Source organism: Cotesia glomerata, linkage group LG9 (assembly GCF_020080835.1).
Source record: "Cotesia glomerata isolate CgM1 linkage group LG9, MPM_Cglom_v2.3, whole genome shotgun sequence".
NCBI classification, from domain to species: domain Eukaryota; kingdom Metazoa; phylum Arthropoda; class Insecta; order Hymenoptera; family Braconidae; genus Cotesia; species Cotesia glomerata.
The window spans coordinates 847,234-867,553 of record NC_058166.1 but is presented as its reverse complement, the minus strand read 5'-3'; the positions used below and the strand labels follow the sequence as shown (position 1 = coordinate 867,553).

At 32.7% G+C, this 20,320-nt stretch overlaps 1 protein-coding gene and 1 long non-coding RNA gene across 3 annotated transcripts; both read right to left on the bottom strand.

The window, feature by feature from the left end:
- Positions 1 to 744: 744 nt before the first annotated feature.
- Positions 745 to 12,990, bottom strand: LOC123271401. Of its 2 annotated transcripts, none has more exons than XM_044737711.1 (10): positions 12,826 to 12,990; positions 7,165 to 7,225; positions 6,837 to 7,109; positions 4,955 to 5,668; positions 4,707 to 4,882; positions 3,758 to 4,046; positions 3,271 to 3,352; positions 3,050 to 3,194; positions 2,792 to 2,972; positions 745 to 1,182 (listed from the first exon to the last, which is right to left on the bottom strand). In XM_044737711.1, exons 2-10 carry the CDS (start codon positions 7,223 to 7,225, stop codon positions 1,031 to 1,033), a joined length of 2,073 nt encoding a protein of 690 aa, XP_044593646.1. In that variant the 5' UTR covers positions 12,826 to 12,990; the 3' UTR covers positions 745 to 1,030. The 2 variants fall into 2 exon arrangements, with proteins under 2 accessions (XP_044593646.1, XP_044593647.1); XM_044737712.1 differs by having other exon boundaries at positions 747 to 1,182; positions 3,758 to 4,031; positions 12,826 to 12,989.
- On the bottom strand, positions 1,409 to 2,281 carry LOC123271402. Its single transcript, XR_006510859.1, has 3 exons — positions 2,152 to 2,281; positions 1,664 to 1,704; positions 1,409 to 1,560 (listed from the first exon to the last, which is right to left on the bottom strand). It is a non-coding gene; the product is annotated as an uncharacterized LOC123271402 (long non-coding RNA).
- Positions 12,991 to 20,320: the final 7,330 nt, after the last annotated feature.

Genomic DNA, 20,320 nt, shown 5'->3' with positions numbered 1-20,320 from the left:
TATTGAATTTTAAGTTTTTTGTTCCATAAGGAATTTTAGGAATTTCATAGGAAATTTTAGGAATTTTTTTCTTTGAGAATTTTAGGAATTTTATAGGTTAAAAAAAATTTTTTTAAGAATTTAAATTGTAGACAATTCCTAAGGAATTTCAGAAAAATTTTTTTCATAAGAAATTTTAGGAATTTCATAGAAAATTTAAGGAATCTTATAGGAAATTTTAGAAATTTTTTCTTAACGAATTTTAGGAATTTTTTCATACAGAATTTTAGGAGTTTTTTCTATAAGAAATTTTAGGAATTTCAAAGGAAATTTTAGGAATTTTTTTTGTAGGAAATTTTTTAGGAATTTCTAAAGTTTGTGATTAATTAATTATTAATTAATAAATTAATAAGAATTATTAAGAATTAATTAATTATAAGAGTTTTTTTGGAAATTAAAATGTTAAGAAAATTTTAGGAATTTGAAAAATTTGCAAAAATTTCGGGAATTTAAGAAAATTTTTCTAAGAATGAAAATAAAAATTTTTCTATATTACCACCATTTTATTGCTTAAAAATGTGTCATTGCATCATAATTATTATAATAATCTTAAATAAAAAATCGCTTAAAATTATTACATTAAAAAAAGAATGAAGTGTCTAAAAAAATTAAAAAAACATTTCTAATTTCTTTTAATTTTTTCGACTTATGAAAAATCTTATATGATCCTAATAATTAAAAAAAAATTAGTTAGTAAAGCATGATAATGATTATTATTTAAATAATTAATTAATTAAAATTATAATTAAAAATTGGACGCTAGTCTTGATACGGGTTACAATTGTATAAAAAAAAATAATTAATTTTAAAAGGTCATTTTTTTTTGTTAAAAAAAATAAATTTCTAAAATTAATCGAGGCATTGCAACCCAATCAGAAGTAGCGGCTCAGTCATTAGTTTATTGATTTTCTTGAAATAAGGGAGGGGACACAAGGGCAGAAAATAGGGATGAAGGTCACGGGAAGGGTAGGGGAAAAATTGGGCTTAAAGTCTAATGCATCATCTTGCGCGGCGACAACCACTTCTTCATGTAATAGCAGAAGATCGTCGAGATGTAGAGGAGGACCAATAGGGCGCAAGTCACTCCCAAGGCTAGGACCGATGTCTTCGTGGGGCATGGCTCGATTATTGTCACGGTTTTATCTGAAATGAGTGAGAAATAGTTATTTTTGGGGTAATTTGGAAAAAAAATTGGAAATTTTAGCTCGATTTTAAGGTCAGGACAATTTTTTGACCTTACAATTGGACAATTGGAACCTTCTAAAGTTAAATTGGACAATTGGAACCTTTAAGTAATCAAATTTGATAATAAATTGATCAAAATTGACCTTTAAAGGTCCTTACTAAGTTCAGATTGATCATTTGAGCTTCCAATTCGACAATTAGGAGTTCATACTGTCAAATTGGACAATTGGAACCTTTAAGTAATCAAATTTGATAATAAATTGATCAAAATTGACCTATGAAAGTCTTTAATAAGTTCAAATTGACCATTTGACCTTCCAATTGGTCAATTGGAACCTTTTAATAATCAAATTTAATAATAAATTTATCAAAATTGACTTTTAAAGATCTTTAATAAATTTTAATTGACCATTTGATCTTCCAATTGGACAATTGGGACCTTTTTGAGTTAAATTGACCTTCAAATTGGACAATTGGAACCTTCTAAGGTTAAATTGACCTCAAACTGGACAATTGGAACCTTTGAATAATCAAATTTGATAAATAATTGATCAAAATTGACTTTTAAAGGTCTTTAATGTGTTCAAATTGACCATTTAACCTTCCAATTGGACAATTGAGACCTTTATTAAAGTTGAATTGACCTTTCAATCGGACAATTTGTCCTTCAATTTGACAATTTTACAGATTAAATATGCAATTGGTAAAAATTGACTTTTCAAGGTCTTTTCCAACTTAAAATTGACAATTTGATCTTCCAATTGAATAATTGGGACATTAAATAGTCAAATTGGTCAATTAAACCTCAAATTGGATTATTTAACTTTTTGAATAATTAATTTTGATATAAAATTGGTTGAAATTGACCTTTCAAGGTCTTTTCGACTTAAAATTGGCTATTTTACCTTCCAATTAGACAATTGGAACCTTGTACTGTCAAATTGGCCAATTGGAACCATTTAATAATCAAATTTGATAAAAAATTGATCAAAATTTACCTTAAAGGTCTTTAATAAGTTCAAATTGACCATTTGACCTTCTAATTGGACAATTGGGACCTTTTTAAGTAAAATTGATCTTCCAATTGGACAATTTGTCCTTAAATTTGACAATTTTACCGATTAAGTATACAATTAGTTAAAATTGTACTTTTCAAAGTTTTTTCAGCTTAAAATTGACAATTTGACCTTTCAATTGAACAATTGGGGCATTTAAACAGTCAAATAGGTCAATTAAACTTTAAATTGGACTATTTTGACCTCCAATTTAAGAATTTTGACATTTTATTTATTAATTTGACCTTTGAAGATTTTGTAAGCTCTACAATTAACAATTTGACTCCCCAATTGGACAATTTGGACCTTTTACAGTCAAATTGGCCAATTTAATTATTTAATTAAACAATTTTAACGTCCAATTAGTTACAATTGACCTTTAATGGCCCTACAGATCTTACTCCAGACATTTTGAATTTGAATTTGATCTTATGGAAGCCCTAATTAGACAATTGAGATATCACCAACTGTCCAATTGAGACCTCACCAATTTTTTAAATAAAAATACTTACCAGCATCATTGAAGTCAACACTAGCGTCACTCCTGAGGAACTCTGACTGTTTTTCATCCCCGAAATCAAGGACCAAAATTTCCTGTGATAAGGTCATATCCTCTTCAGTGGAATTAGAGACACTCCTCCTCTTCCTCTTGCCCCAGGACTCCAAGGATTCGTGGTCCCATTCGCAAATTGCCTAGAAAATTAAATTTCTATAAAATTCCGCCTTACCTACCCCTTCGACCTTACAGATTTTCTCGGAAAAAAACTTACAGGCTCACAAGGTCCCAGACAGTACTTGACGTTGCACTGGAAAATGACTCCGTAGGACTCAGTGAACCTGAAGGCCTCGTATACTGACTGGAGGGCATTGCGGTCGGAGGTGAATGCGGGGAAAATTGATGTGTCTACAGGGCATCTACAAGGAAAATTCTAATTAGCGTCCAATTAGATTTTGAGAAAAAAATATCTAGAAAAATCATTTTGGGCCTTACCCTTCGTCGTCGATTATTTGGAAAGTACTTTTTGAGTCCTTGGCCATGGCTACACAACTCCTCGCAAAAATTCCGTAAGGCGCTGGAAGGAAAATAAAAAATTAATTTTGGGCCTTATGCAAAAATTTTGGGCCTTATAAATTTTTATCTGTTTTTGGGCAGAAAATTTTTTAAGATTTTGACAAGGCTTAAAATTTTTGGCCTTATGAGAAATTTTGGGGACTTGTGAAAAATGTTTGGGTCTTGCGAATTTTTATCTATTTTGGGGCATACAATTTTTTGAAATTTGGACAAGGCCTAAAATTTTGGCCTTATGGAAGAATTTTGGGCCTTATGAATTTTTATCTGTTTTTTTGGGACAGAAAAATTTTCTGAAATTTTGACAAGGTCTGAAATTTTGGACCTTATGAGAAATTTTTGGGACTTAAGGAATTTTTGGGCCTTATGAGGATTTTTTTGGCCTTATAAAATATTTTGTAAATCTTACTGTCTTCAGGGATTTCAATACGGAAGGTCAACTTGTCTCCAATCCTGACAGTCTCGACCTCTCGAGTTCTCGAGTCCAGAATTCTGATCTTCGGCGCCGGGGCCTCAGGAGCGCTGGTGATGCTAATCATATCTGGGTCCTTGATCGGTATCATCCCGAAGGTAATGTTCTTGGAAGACATATCGTAGGTGCACTTTACCCGGTAAATTTTGTCGGCTTTGGTCATTACCACCGAGTGATGTTGGAGGACCACGGTGTTGGAGTAGACACCGGTCTGAAATCCGTCACGCTTTATTTCATACATAAAATAATTCCTCGTTAATTACAGTATTTACATATATATTTACTTAATATTAATGTAAATATTAACAGGGTAGTAAGCTATAATTTTTGTCTCAATTGGGCCAGTTGCAACTGTCTCAATGGTTCCAATTGTACTGAGTGTCCCAAATACCCTAACTTTCCCAATTGTATTTATTGTCCCAACTGTCCCAAATATGTTAATTGTCCAAAGTGTCCCAATTATGGTGACTGTCCCAATTGTGCTAACTATCCCAATTGTATTTATTGTCCCAACTGTCCCAAATATGTTAACTGTCCCAACTGCCCCAATTGTAATAATTGTCTTAAATATGTTGACTGTCCCAGCTGTCCCAATTGTACTAACTATCCCAATTGTACTAAATGTCCTAATTGTCCCAGATATGTTGATTGTCCCAAGTGCCCCAATTATGGTGACTGTCTCAACTGTCCTAATTGTAGTGACTATCCCAATTGTATTTATTGTCCCAACTGTCCCAAATATGTTAATTGTCCCAAGTGTCCCAATTATGTTGACTGTCCCAATTATATTAACTGCCCCAACTGTCCCAAATATGTTGATTGTCCCAACTGTCCCAATTGTTCTAACTGTCTCAACAATCTCAAAAAATTGTTTTTATCAACTTACAACACTCTGAGTATTACAATCCTGTCCTGACATTGTCAAGTCCAGTTTGAAGAGGTCGCTGTTGGTAACATCAATGTTACAAGTCTCAGACCTTCCCAGAGCGTAAATTCTTCCATTGAAGGGTTTGTTAGTCCTTACTTGAACTGCAATTCTGGTGTCCTTGCAGTTCACGGTCACTAAAATTGACATAAATTTATCAAATCCTACCATAAATTTACTAAATTGAACAATTGGACCAAGTAACTTACCATTGTAGCAGGTTCCAGTTTTATCACAATTGGCATTGGACCCATTTCTGAGAGAATAAGTGATAGGATCCTCAGTAGCTTCAACATAAAGCGGAAGGTCAGTGCCTTTTTCGCAGAAATTTTCATGGTAAGTTCCAATTCTTTCTCCATTGTCAATCAGAGGTCGCTCGTAGTTCAAGTAAGTCGAAGGTCCATCTGGAAGAGAATAGTGGTCCAAGTGGAACAACTGGCAGTTGTTACTGTCGCCTGTCGGAGGGCCGCGGTAGAGGAAGGACCTGCAGAGAAAACTGGACTCGTTCTCGCAGGCGAGCTTGCAGGAAGCCTCGGTAGGGACCGCTAAGTCCTTGTCAACGTAGTACTGGAGTCCAACATACTGGGCGATCTTGTCGTCAGCGACTCCGATCCTCGGAAGCTGATAGACTTTTGAAGATTTGCAAGCGTCCTTTGGCTTCAGACACAGGTTCTCGAAGTAATCCACGCCCTGGGCATCCACGAACTGGACGAACTGCCCAGTAGACCGACGGTCTGCGTCTGACATCGCGCACTGCAGGGACATGTAGTTGTACTCTACTGATCTGCAAGTGAACCTTCTTTCGCTTAAACAGGACGCAAGACATGCGTCCTTTGATGATGAGTAAATCACTGCGTTATCCAGCCCTCGGATCATCTTGTTTGGCACTCGCTCGAAGGACCATAATCGTCGGCAGACGTTGTCTGAAAAAAGGTTGAATAAAGATTAAAAAAAAAAAAAATTATTTTTTCATCCGAAAAATTTTTTTTCAACTCGCTGTAGTTCCGAAACTAATTATTTAAATTATAACTTTGGGTAGTGTTTTGGAACGGAAATTTGCTGGGCTACAAAATGAGCTTAAAATTAAAAAAAAAAAATTTTTTCGGTTCTTATATTAAACCAAAAAAATTTTTTTCAACTCGCTGTAACTCCAAAACTAATTATTTAAATTATAACTTTGGGTAGTGTTTAGGAATGGAAATAATTTGGGCTATAAGATGAGCTTAAAATTAAAAAAAAAAATTTTTTTCGTTTTTTGTATAAATGCTAAAAAATTTTTTTTAACTCGCTGTAGTTCTAAAACTAATTATTTAAATTATGACTTTGGGTAGTGTTTTGGAACGGAAATCATCTGGGCTATAAAATGAGATTGAAATTAAAAAAAAAATTTTTTTTCGTTTTCTATATTAAACCAAAAAAATTTTTTTCAACTCCTGTAGTTTCGAAACTATTTATTCGATTTGAGGCTTTGGGTAGTGTTTTGAAACGAAAATTTGCTGGGCTATAAGATAAGATTGTTAAAAGAAAAAAATTTTTTTTTTAATTTTTTACTAAGCTAGAATTTAGAAAATATAATTTTTAAAAATTTTTTCAGATATAAATAAATAATTTTTCAAAGTCACTAATTTGCAAATCGAAGAATTTTATAGGAAAATTAACGAAAGTAAAAAAAGAAAAGAATAAAATATAATAGTTAAATATTTCCAAAGGTTTTTCTAAGTAGTAATTTAAATCCTCTGGTCTATTGATAGAAATCTCGGAAGGGCAAACAAAAGACGACTGGTACCTACAGGTCCGGGCTCTAAGAATTCGAAAGGCAGACCCCACGTGGGCCTTTTTAAAGGCGTTAAGTGAGTCCCTTTTCTAGCCGCGTAGATAAATTTGAAACAGGTTGTGACAGCTTTGCTGGTGCCTGACTTCTCATTCGTAATTCACTCCCCTCTCTACTTCCGATGAAAATTTTACCCTCCTCAAACCCTTCAGGGTGGTGGAAAATTTATCATTTTTTACGGACAAGTTTGAAAAAAATTATAGAATTTTTTTCCCGGAAATTTTTTGACTATTTAAATATCTTAAAAAAAATTTACTCACCAGATCTCAGTTGAAGCTTGGTCATGTAATATTTATTAACAGCTCGTTGAGGCTGAGCTTCGGGATTGGTCGCCGAAGTCTCATTGTGAAGTTCGCACATCGTGTTCTGGATCGGCGCCAGAGGGTTCACAACAAAGGAAAATGCAACTGCCTGGCAATCTACACGGTTTCTGCATCGCTCCTGACATTCGTACAAAGATAAGTTACGTGCCGTGTAGAATGTTGTCCCTCGATAGTCGTAATTCGTTGATTTCTCGAACGTCGTTTTTACGGCTGAAATAACAGTTTATTAAAAACTTAATAAATAATAACAATAATAAATTCTTACCTGGGCCTGCTATCGCCAAACTGAAGAGGGCTAGAAATGAAATTACGCTCAGTCGATCCATCTAAAAAAAAAAAAAAATTATTTTCTTAATTATTAATCTAAGAAAAAAAATGTTCGAACAAAATTTGTAGGATTTTACCATACAAATCCAAAAAAATTTGGCTGGTTCAAAAATTTTAATTAGAAAAAAAGTTATGGCTTTTTAAAATTTGACTTTTTTGTCGAAAACACACATATTAATTCGCTTAAAAATATTTTGGAAATTAATGACCTGAGAGAAAAACCTTTGGGATAAAAATTGTAGGGTTTGATCATATAAGTCCAAAAAAATTTGATAGGTTCAAAAATTTAAATTAGAAAAAAAATTATGGCAGTTTAAAATCTAACTTTTTCGTCGAAAACACCCATATCGATTCGCTTAAAAATATCTCAGAAATTAATGACCTGAGAAGAAAATTTTTCAAATAAAAATTGTAGAGTTTTACCGTAAAAATAAAAAAAAATTAAGTTGGCTCAAAAATTTTGATTAGAAAAAAAGTTATGGCCTTCTAAATTCGGTTATACGAAAAACGGCAAAAATAATATTGAAGATTCCTTTACTACCTGCTCTAGATTAATTACCGACGACCAGATGTTACCTTTAGTAGTCTATATACCCATTATCGATAACATAGATTTCTTTTTTTCGCCAAAAATATTATTGTAAAAAATGTGAATGGTATGGTATGAAAGAAAACTTTAAGAACCATAATTAAAGCACTTATATAAATCTTGTATTAATATCTTTACGATCCAGTGAGCAATTACGATCCCGTTGGAGCTCATCATCTCCCGGATCTAGCGATTAGATACCTAACGGTCCCCTATGAAGCTCATACGACCTTTTTTATATAAAAAAAGACAAATTTTTTATCAGAATAAAATTATAATATAAATCGAGCCAAGAGTCAGTCATAAATCTATCTAATTAATGATTACTTCTTACCGAGCAGGTACTAGCCTAGGGTTCAATGACCCGGGCCCTTGAATCCACAGGAAGAGAACTCACTCATGCAAATACAACATTCTTGAGACATTTTTAACTTAACAGCCTCGTCATTTCCTTGTTTCGCCTCTTTTTGTCTCCTAACAACCTCACTACCTCACGGTAGCTCGGCTCCTAATTAAGGAAAAACAATCTCGGGGGGTTTCGGCTCGAGAATTTCCCGAAGCTTACAAAAGAGAGACTGTAAATTTGTTTTAGAGTTTTTAAATTAATTATTTTTTTTTTTTTTTTTTAGTTTAAGTGTTACGTGGCACTTTCACCATGGGGTGGCGCTAGGGGTACAGTGACTGGATTGTTTCAAGGCCAAGAGGTAAGTGGCCCCTAGCAGGTACTGTACCTTCACCTCTATCTCAATCGTTCGAAACAATTTCGTTCCTCGTAAGAGTAATATAACATAACATAATACGTTTTACATAATAAAATAAAAATGGAAAATAACCTCTATTTATTTATATTCACTACAAGAATTCTCAAACGATTTTCCGAGTTATGAACGTGAATTCTTGCCGGGAATAATAACACGCTTATTTTTATGGGATATTTTATTCAAAGGTGTGAATTATTACTCTGTCCATTTTACCCCTATGAAAAATTTTTTTGACTATCTTGTCTTATAGCCCAGTTTATTTCCGTTCTAAAACACTACCCAAAGTCATAATTTGAATTAATAGTTTCTAAGCTACAGTGAGTTGAAAAAATTTTTTTTGCATTTATACAAAAAACGAAAGAAAATTTTTTTTTTAATTTTAAGCTCATTTTATAGCCCAGCCGATTTCCGTTCCAAAACACTATCCAAAGTCATAATTTAAAAAATTAATTTCGGAATTACAGCGAGTTGAAAAAAATTTTTTTGGATCAAAAAAAAATTTTTTTTTTTTTTGTAAATATTTTTACAACTCTATACACTAGATCAGTAAATTTCCAGTCTAATTCACCCTTAATATATTTTCTATCTTATAATTTCCGAGATGTGACGAATTAACCAAAATGAAATTTTTGGTAACGGAATTTAGTGACCCGGTGACCAGTTGGTGAATTTAACCTCTAAAAATGAAACAATGAGATCAAATTTTAACGGTTATAGTAATATACAATTGTTTTTTATCGTGTATAAATGCCAGTCATTATGTGTTAGCGTAACAATGAAGCATAAAAAGATACGTGAGAAAAATGCAAGCTTGCTTTCAAAATATTTTATTACATTAGTTATATTTTTAATGTTTTTTAACTCTGTAGGTATCCAGAGCAGGATTTTTTAATGGACGAATAAGTTCAAGATAGAATGGTTATAGCAAAGAGAAAGATCTACTCTGTGTATCAGAGAGTTTGTGGACCACGCAACGGTAACTGGATATTGCGTTCCAACACCGTTACACTTATGACCAGATCTACCTTTTATGAAATAGTTCATATTTAATCATTTAAATAATAAATATTACGGCTTTTCTTTATTCTTATAAATTGCTCTGCTATCAAATTGACATTTAACGTAATCTTGACCAACGTTGATTTTTCTCTGCGACCCCCCACGAAGTTAAGAATCCAATAATTCCATGAAAGACAACAATATCATCCTTGAAAGAAATATTGCAAAAATTTTTTTTAAACTTTCATAACTCAGGAATTAAATTTTTTAGAGCAACTATTTAGCATTCTTTTAAAAGAGCAAACTCTTGGCTACAATTTACATCCCTGAGTTTATTTTTTACGCCAATTAAAACCCAAGATGTCGACGATCAAAATCTAGACTAGACTTATCAAGGTTTAAATTTTGAAATGCGTGGAAGTGATTTCCTAATTATCGCAAAATAAATTTCAATACGGATCGTAAAACCTCTTGAGGGGTAGTTTAGCCGCTCTTAAGCCGATTTTGAAATGATCAATTATTTTCGATACAAATCGGAATTTTCCAAATTTTCCTTTCGAACGAATTGGAGGGTCCTTTTCGGAGAACGCTGTAACTTTAAAGATAAATTTTTTAGACACTCGGGCTCAAATGCATTCGTTAGGCCGTTTTTCAAGCTACAATTTACACCCCTAATTTAATTTTTTGCGCAAGCGCAAACCCAAGTTACAATTATTTGAAAATAGAAGACTTTTTTTTAAGACATCTTCTCGGCAAATTGAGACGCAAAAATCGTTCAAAGTGAATTTTAAAGCCTTATAAGACAGATGGGGTAAAATGGACCGATGAAATTGAGGTAGGCTGAGACGGTGGTTATGGTATTTGCGGGTAAATATTGTTATTATTTAAAGACAATGTGTTTTTCTGCGTAACGGTGTCATATACTAGTGTATAAATCTTTTCTTGTTTAAACCGGAACCCACTACGAGGTAAGTTTAACCACTAAACCGTTGGTTTTTATGTCATCGCTGAAATAGCAAATCATCATCTCACACAACGTTTATTATTATTAAATACCGTAAAACGGAATACCTTAAAATTAACTTTACACATCATCTATTTGTATAAATATTTCAATTATGAATTCGTAATATATTATCGATTTATTTTGAATTTTAAATTTTACTATAACGGTGGTTAAAGATAAATAACTAAATAATAAACACTGTAACAACTTCCGCATTTCAATTACCCGTGTATTTACAAACTTATCTCGGTTTTAGTTTTTACTTAAACGTTTACGATTTTTAAACAGCCGGTTGTTAACCAATTCGCTATTTTTAAAAATTTATAGCATTTAACCAAAAATTAAGGAACCAAATAATTTTTTTTGAAAAGAAGGAAGTTATAGTTGCAATTTTTGTCTAAAAAAAATTTTTTCAAGTCAATAATTTTAGCAATAAAAATTTCAAAAAATAAACTATGGCAAATTTTTACCCTAAGCTTCATTTTTTTTGAGCCTATAATTTAATTCCACTCCGTAAAAAATGAATGCCTACTAAAAATAAATATCCAGTAGCAATAAAATACTCGCGTAATTTGCCAGCGTATAGGGGCCTATTAAACCTCAGGAGGTTTAATGCAAACATTGCCCATTAACTATCCACCATCAAAGAGATAATCGAGTTTAGAGGCTATAAAACCTCTAGATTATCTAAAACTTCCTGCATTTAAAGAACCCTGTGAAAATTCACATCCAAGCTATATTGTTTACCGTGAGATATTTGAATTAAATTCCTTAATATAATATAATACGTTACTCAATCTACTACAAGTTCTCGGTCAGGGTCCGATGTCGGTGATGTCCAGTAGAATGTTTGTAGAGGGGGAGAAGCTAAGAGCTAACAACTTGGGACTTAAGGAGTGGGAGAGTGTGAGATTATCTCGGAGGGGGGTTACGGGTAAGATGTAAAGAATGGGGGAAGGGTTCAACGGCCTAATGGCGCCTAAGATCCTTTTGCAACCTGATACTTTAAGGCAGGTCGGGCAGTTTTATATCTTGCTCTTTGTATGGAAGGAAAATTGGCTTATAGGGTTTTTTTTTGGGGTGATTTTTAAAATTCATAGTTTGGGTCCTATGGAAAATTAAGGGCCCAATTAATTTTTTTTAGATTCTCCCAACCTTACTCTAATAATTTTATAGGAAAAATTTTTCAAAAAAATAATAATTTTTCCAAAAAAAATTATTTTGAACCAGCCTCATCAAGATTTTACACTACTCCAATTTTAAGGTTACATAACTTGGGCCCTATAGAAAATTAAGGGCCCAAATAATTTTTTTTAGATTTTCCCAATCTTACTCTACAAATATTATTGGAAAAATTTTTCAAAAAATTGATACTTTTTCCAAAAAAAATTATTTTGAACCAGCCCCCTCAAGATTTTACACTAGTCCAATTTTAAAGTTACATAATTTGGGCCCTATGGAAAATTAAGGGCCCAATTAATTTTTTTTAGATTCTTGTGACTTTACTCTACAAATTTTAGAAGAAATATTTTTCAAAAAATTAATAATTTTTCCAAAAAAAATTATTTTGAACCAGCCTCATCAAGATTTTACACAAGTCCGATTTCAAAGTTACATAACTTGGGCCCTATAATTAATTTAAGTCCAAATATTTTTTTTTGAATTCTACCAACCTTACACTCAAACTTTTGTCCCAAAAATTTTTCAAAAAAACCAAAATCTTTTTCAGAAAAAATTATTTTGAACCAACCTTATAAAGATCATAAACTAGGCTGATTTGAAAGCTGCATATTTTGGGCCCTATAAAAAATTCAGGCCCTGGATAATTTTTTTCAGATTTTTGGGACTTTACACTCGAACTTCTGTCCAAAAATATTTCAAAAAAACCAAAAGCTTTTCCAAAAAAAATTATTTTGAACCAACCTTATCAAAATTTTAAACTAGATCGATTTTAAGGTTGCATAATTTGGGACCTATAAAAAATTAAGGCCCCGGATAGTTTTTTTTGGATTCTATAGACATTGCACTACAACTTTTGTTTGAAAAATTTTTCAAAAAAACCGATAGCTTTTCCGTAAAAAATTATTTAGAACCACTCTTCTTGAGGGTGTAAACTGGCCCAATTTCAAAACTTTACAACTCGGGTCTAAATTAAAATATTTTTACCGGGTGAGTTTTATAGGGCCCAAAATGGCCCAAAATTTATAAAAAAAAATTCAAGAAATATAAAAACACAGCACGTACCTTGCTCACAGTGACACAACACAAAACTTGTTATAAATAAATAAAATCACACTGGGGCCTCAAAGGACCCAAATAAAACCAGAAATAATTATCGAAGCAACTAGATGGTGTCCTCCAACGTGGACGGCGGTCGGGACGGCTCTGTAGATCCCGAGATTGTGGGTTGAATTTATAAACCAGGTGTCCGCGAGGCAGGAGGTGTTTTAACCTAAAGAATACTAGGGATTCGTTGATTCTTATGGAAGAACCAGTCATTGGACGGGCAACATAGCGGTACTTGTTTATTCTATGTCTCTCTCACTCTTGTTGCTCTGGTTGATCCCCAGCGGAGGCTTCTTCAGCCGAGGACTCAAACGGCGTCTAATCGCTGGTAACTATTTTATTAATTCCGATGCTATTATCTAGGAATCTTAAGGATCAAGAAAGTTGCTCTAAGAAAGTTTTTCTGAGCGTTCTTCAGGGAAAAGTTTGAGAAAAGGGAAAATTATTGGGGTTGGAAAAATTTTTGAAAGTCTAATTTGGCTCCTAAATAAGTCATATGTAAATAAATTATTTTTATTGGTCGAAGAAAAAATTTTGGAACCAAAGTTGTAGCTTGTTTTTATACAAAGCTAATAAAATTAGTCCGGTTCCAAAATTTTGAATAGGAAAAAAGTTATGCTCCTTTTTCAATCTACATGTAAAACCAAATTAGCTTATATTGAATTAAGGATTTTTTTTAATTATCTGGGAAATTTTTGGTCGCTTAGAAAAACTTTGGGACAAAAGTTGTAGCATTTGATGATACAAATCCATAAAAATTAGTCCGGTTCCAAAATTTTGATCCGAAAAAAAGTTTTTCCGTTTTCACCTATAATTTCCGCAAAAAAAACTCCCATTACTTCTTCAGAAACTTGTTAGATTTTTTTAAAATCTTTCTAGAAGTTATCAATAATCAAAACCGGGCTTAATTACACCCAGGTCAGGGGATCGACAAACAAGAAGATACGTGATTGGCTAACTTGATGTAATAGACCGTGAGACACGTAGTCGTTGGTCAGGACAAAAGAGGCGATGGGATGATGCCCATAATAACAACACTGTCCGTTGGGCCTTAAGACCCTCGCCTTGCACTGAAACCCTTAGGATTTAAACCACCGAGCCTGCTCTCTGATCATCCTACGCCGACAACGAGTTTAGCCTCAGCCTGGGCTGCAATTGCTGTTGTTAGAGTATTGAATAGTAAATAAGATCGTGAGCTAGCTCTGATCTCTATAGGGGTGGGGGCCTTTCCAGAGCATTTTGATATAAAGCCTAATGCGGGATATCGGTAACCTAGAATCCGAAAATCGTGATATCGATAAGTGCCGCTATAAAACGAGATATTTTAGAATTCAAAAACTAGTTCAAGGAATTTTTACTCTATAATAAATTAGTCACCGTATTAATATACATGTTACATTACGGTAATGCTACTTCTGAATTTAACGGATTTTAATTCGAGTGTTTAGAAGTTTTTATGAAGGCGTAGGAATTTTAGAAAAATTCTCAGGAGATTTGCAAAAGTACCACGTAGTTTCTTAGTTTAGAGTATCTAGATGATAATCCCAGTGCCGAAGACATAAAAAGTTAATTTTAATTAATTTTTTTCGGGCCTTAAACCTCAAAAATAGCTATAAGGCTTGGAAGTGATTTTTGGAATTTTTTAAAAAGCAATAATTTAGGAACAAAATTTTTTTTTAGGGGTTTAATTAATGATTTTGATAGGAAATTTTCTCCTCTATAAAAAAGGTCTCTTATGATTTTTTTATAAACGATAGTTTTGAAGATAGAGAGGTTAAAGTTTAATTTTAAGGAAATTTTGAGGTTTTGACTGGGGGCGTAGGAATTTTAGGAAAATTCTTAGGAGATTTGCAAAAGTACCACGTAGTTTCTTAGTTTAGAGTATCTAGATGATAATCCCAGTGCTGAAGACATAAAAAGTTAATTTTAATTAATTTTTTTTGGGCCTTAAAACTCGAAAATAGCTATAAAGCTTAGAAGTGATTTTCGGAATTTTTGAAAAGCAATAATTTAGGAATAAAATTTTTTTTTAGGAGTTTGATTAATGATTTTAATAGGAAATTCTCTCCTCTATAAAAAAAGTTGCTCATAATTTTTTGATAAACGATAGTTTTGAAATTAGAGAGGTTAAAGTTTAATTTTAAGGAAATTTTGAGTTTTTGACTGGGGGCGTAGGAATTTTAGGAAAATTCTTAGGAGATTTGCAAAAGTACCACGTAGTTTTCTAGTTTAGAGTGTCTAGATGATAATCCCAGTGCCGAAGACATAAAAAGTTAATTTTAATTAATTTTTTTCGGGCCTTAAACCTCAAAAATAGCTATAAGGCTTAGAAGTGATTTTCGGAATTTTTGAAAAGCAATAATTTAGGAATAAAATTTTTTTTTAGGAGTTTGATTAATGATTTTAATAGGAAATTCTCTCCTCTATAAAAAAAGTTGCTCATAATTTTTTGATAAACGATAGTTTTGAAATTAGAGAGGTTAAAGTTTAATTTTAAGGAAATTTTGAGTTTTTGACTGGGGGCGTAGGAATTTTAGGAAAATTCTTAGGAGATTTGCAAAAGTACCACGTAGTTTTCTAGTTTAGAGTGTCTAGATGATAATCCCAGTGCCGAAGACATAAAAAGTTAATTTTAATTAATTTTTTTCGGGCCTTAAACCTCAAAAATAGCTACAAGGCTTAGAAGTGATTTTTGGAATTTTTTAAAAAGCAATAATTTAGGAACAAAATTTTTTTTTAGAAGTTTGATCAATTATTTTGATAGGAAATTCTCTCCTCTATAAAAAAGGTCTCATATGATTTTTTTATAAATGATAGTTTTGAAGATAGAGAGGTTAAAGTTTAAGTTCAAGGAATTTTTACTCTGGTCCTAACTACCCCAAGAACTCGATCTGGGTGTCATTCTAACCGGAAGACAATTTTCTGTCAGAATTTTTGGTTCACAAAACAGACCCTAATTTTCCAAACTACGGAGCTATTAAGTCTAATGAGACCTGGCGCCAAGAGGAGATATTGACCTCAAAAAAAGGCGATTAGGATCAATAAGGAGTGCATATAGTTCCAGGAGACTATGATGCAATTTGTTTAAATACCGTGACGCTACCGTGATGATTGTGAGTAATAACTCAGATAGTTATCAGCGGATATGTGTATGAAAGTGTGCGTTTGCAACCTTCCAAGGTCACTGAGTCGCTGGCTAAAAGGATTAAAAAGCAATAAAAAATCTATGATGTTAATGGAAAAGCAAAAAAAGTTGTTTGGCCTGGAGGCAGACAAAGAACTCGCCACTAATGATCGAGTAGCTTGTGATAAAAATAATATAATGGGTGACGTTAAGCTAGGGTTAACACACCGAGGCACGTTAACAATATACGTAATTTTCAATTTACCAAGACACGACTTGAGAGCAACGACTTTAAGAGAGTTTCGGGGTGATTTCCGAGGTTTCCCGATCGATCAAGGTCAAATTGGGCGCCATAGCAATGAGGAAGTTTTTGCCAACGGAATAGAAATTTACGACACGCTCTGGAGCCGCTCTACTGGAGACATTGGCTTAGGTTAGGTACCTTTGTTCTCCGGCGCAAGGGGCACATGTGCCGTAACGGCAATCTTTTAACAAACCACAGTTAAGTCCAAGACCCTTCCCCAAGGATCGGTCAAATTAAACGGTTTTAAGTGACCTCGACCCTTGCTCAAGTGTTTGCCTCTTTAATATCGTGTGGGAAATATATTTCCCGTGAATGTTAGGTAGATGCGCCTCCAAGGACACTCGATCGTGTCATTGCACCAGATGATCGCTCCAGACGGGTAATAACAATAATTATCGCAAATTACCCAACTATCCCCGGTCGCTAAGCTGATTTCTTTATCCGATGAGGTTCTGGAGGAAACCAGGGTTTGTGATTGAGAATAAAAGCTTGAGGAACTGGAGGGGGAGGTTCCCTCCTGTCATTGGTGGTTTGAAAAAAATCTAACAAGTTTCTGAAGAAATAGTAGGTTTTTTGCCGAAATTATAGGTGAAAACGGAAAAACTTTTTTTCGGATCAAAATTTTCGAACCGGACTAATTTTTTTGGATTTGTATCATCAAATGCTACAACTTTTGTCCCAAAGTTTTTTGTGCGACCAAAAATTTCCCAGATAATTGAAAAAAATCCTTAATTCAATATATAATTTGGTTTTACATGTAGATTAAAAAAGTAGCATAATTTTTTTTCTGCAAGTTTGAGGAACTGGGGGGAGGGTCTCCTCCTCCTGTCATAGGATTTCATTGTTGATAACTTTCAATGTAAGGTTTGAAAAAAATCTAACAACATTCTGAAGAAATAATGGAAGTTTTTTGCGGAAATTATAGGTGAAAACGGAAAAACTTTTTTTCGGATCAAAATTTTGGAACCGGACTAATTTTTTTGGATTTGTATCATCAAATGCTACAACTTTTGTCCCAAAGTTTTTCGAAGCGACCAAAAATTTCCCAGATAATTAAAAAAAATCCTTAATTCAATATAAGCTAATTTGGTTTTACATGTAGATTAAAAAAGGACCATAACTTTTTCCCTATTCAATTTTTTTGAACCGGCCAAATTTTATTGGCCTTGTATAAAAACAAGCTACAACTTTTGTTTCAAAACTTTTTTTTCTGACCAATAATTTTCTGGATAAAATTAATTTATTTACATATGACTTGTTTTAGTTATGTTAAGTTTTGAAAAGTTTTAAAAATTACCAAAACTTTCGATCTAAGATAACGGGCTAAATTTAAAAACTTAAAAACTGTTGAGTCCTTGACCGACCGTGAACTTAAAGAGCGCTCGTGATTCTTCCGTTGATTGGTGTCGGCACGCAACTCTACGGCAACATCTCTGACTTCTGATTACAGATATTACTATTACTAGTGGCATAATATATAATAACGACTTACAAAAAAATAACAATGTCTTTTAAGCGTTGAGCAGACGGAAATGGAAAATTCGCGTCGTTATTTTTTACGAGAAGCTACGAAATAAAATACTTTACGACGTAACGCTTGAAATAACCGCGGATAAAGAAAATAATCATTGTTTTTGTATTCTGTAAATAAGCCCTCTGTTTTGGTTTATTTTCCGTCAATAAGCCCTAAAATTCTATAAGAAATAATATTAAAAATAAACAAACAAAATTTAAATATCACTTCTAAGCCTTATAGCTATTTTCGAGTTTTAAGGCCCAAAAAAAATTAATTAAAATTAACTTTTTATGTCTTCGGCACTGGGATTATCATCTAGGCACTCTAAACTAAAAAACTACGTAGTACTTTTGCAAATCTCCTAAGAATTTTCCTAAAATTCCTACGCCCCCAGTCAAAACCTCAAAATTTCCTTAAAATTAAACTTTAACCTCTCTAATTTCAAAACTATCGTTTATCAAAAAATTATGAGCAACTTTTTTTATAGAGGAGAGAATTTTCTATCAAAATAATTGATCAAACTTCTAAAAAAAAATTTTGTTCCTAAATTATTGCTTTTCAAAAAATTCCAAAAATCACTTCTAAGCCTTGTAGCTATTTTTGAGGTTTAAGGCCCAAAAAAAATTAATTAAAATAAACTTTTTATGTCTTCGGCACTAGAATTATCATCTAGATACTCTAAACTAAGAAACTACGGGTACTTTTGCAAATCTCCTAAGAATTTTCTTAAAATTCCTACGCCCCCATAAAAACTTCTAAACACTCGAATTAAAATCCGTTAAATTCAGAAGTAGCATTACCGTAATGTAACATGTATATTAATACGGTGACTAATTTGTTATTATTATATTTTTTTCTCATCGACTCGGAAGTTAAATAAAAAGAGCCGAGTTGCCCGCGCGTGCAGAGTTAAATTGGCATGAAGCGTGACTAGTGTCCTCTGGTTAACTTCTATTCCACCTAGACTTTTTATATTATTGCTCTTAATCCTCAGAATCTTAATACGCTTCCGTATAGAGGTTTAATTACAAAACCGTTTTTTATTCCGCAATTTTCTGGCTATTTTTCGGGTTAAATACTTTTTCCCAGCAGATGGCGCTGGTGCTTGTAGAAAATTTAATACCAGCCCGCCATTTTGTTGATCGATCTAACATAGCGAGGACGAAGTAGAAACCAGAGACCGGATTCCGTAGTTTTTTAATGCGCGGTGTAATCTAAGCGAGAGCTGTGATGCGTGAACGGTCAACTGGAATCATCGTTTATTATTAGCATGGACAAGTCTTAATATACGAGATTCTGATCGACATATGGTGGAGACCTGTTTGCTAGCACACACATAGAGTACTCTCGGTCGTTGAACTTTAATTACAGAGACCTTGCCCGTCCTTGACTGACAAAATTCCGAGCTATTTGTAATGAAAGTTTAAAATAGGAGTTTTTGACTGGGGGCGTAGGAATTTTAGGAAAATTCTTAGGAGATTTGCAAAAGTACCACGTAGTTTTTTAGTTTAGAGTGCCTAGATGATAATCCCAGTGCCGAAGACATAAAAAGTTAATTTTAATTAATTTTTTTTGGGCCTTAAACCTCAAAAATAGCTACAAGGCTTAGAAGTGATTTTTGGAATTTTTGAAACGCAATAATTTAGAAACAAAATTTTTTTTCAGAAGTTTAATGATTTTGATAGGAAATTTTCTCCTCTATAAAAAAGGTTTCTTGTGAATTTTTTGACAAACGATAGTTTTGATGATAGAGAGGTTAAAGTTTAATTTTAAGGAAATTTTGAATTTTTGACTGGGGGCGTAGGAATTTTAGGAAAATTCTTAGGAGATTTGCAAAAGTACCACGTAGTTTCTTAGTTTATAGTGTCTAGATGATAATCCCAGTGCCGAAGACATAAAAAGTTCGGGGTAAAATGGTCAAAAATATTTTTCAACACTAAAATTCAAAATTTAGTCAATTACTACTTTATTTTAGAAAAAAAAAAATTGTAATTTATTTTTCTACTAGTCTAATAAAATTTATCTTGTTTATTGTCCCAATAAAAATCTTTAAACTATCGTACGGGAAATAGAAAATCATTACAGACAAATTTTTGACAGACTCGATCAGTTAAATGTAATTAATTTTTTATCAAAAATTCTAACAGACGATAGCTATGATAATAATAATAATAATAATAATAAATTTCTCTAGTCATCAGGCGGAGTTACAAAATACTTTTACTCATCAGTCGTATTCTTATCCATAAAATAAATAAAAGGTTTTTCCTCGAAGAATTTTATCACCTCGGGACGATGAACTTGAGCGATGAGAGATGAAATGGATGCGGTGATACGCCAGGTGTTAATTTACTCGCGTCAGAGTTAATAAAATATATTGTATCAAAAGAAAATTTGTCGGTTTGATACCTTTGAAAAAAAAACTCGTGTTTGAATAGAAATAATAATAATAATAAGTGTGTATTAACTCGATAAGATGGTAATGAAAATTGAAGTTAAAGGGGAAAAA

Bases quoted from the DNA above. Each gene is read 5' to 3' on its own strand.
- LOC123271401 (XM_044737711.1), bottom strand. From the start codon at position 7,225: ATGGATCGACTGAGCGTAATTTCATTTCTAGCCCTCTTCAGTTTGGCG. The intron at 7,110-7,164 runs GTAAGAATTTAT...CTGTTATTTCAG, and splicing joins TTTGGCGATAGCAGGCCCAG to CCGTAAAAACGACGTTCGAG. The intron at 2,973-3,049 runs GTAAGTTTTTTT...TTAATTTTCTAG, and splicing joins GTCTGGGACCTTGTGAGCCT to GCAATTTGCGAATGGGACCA.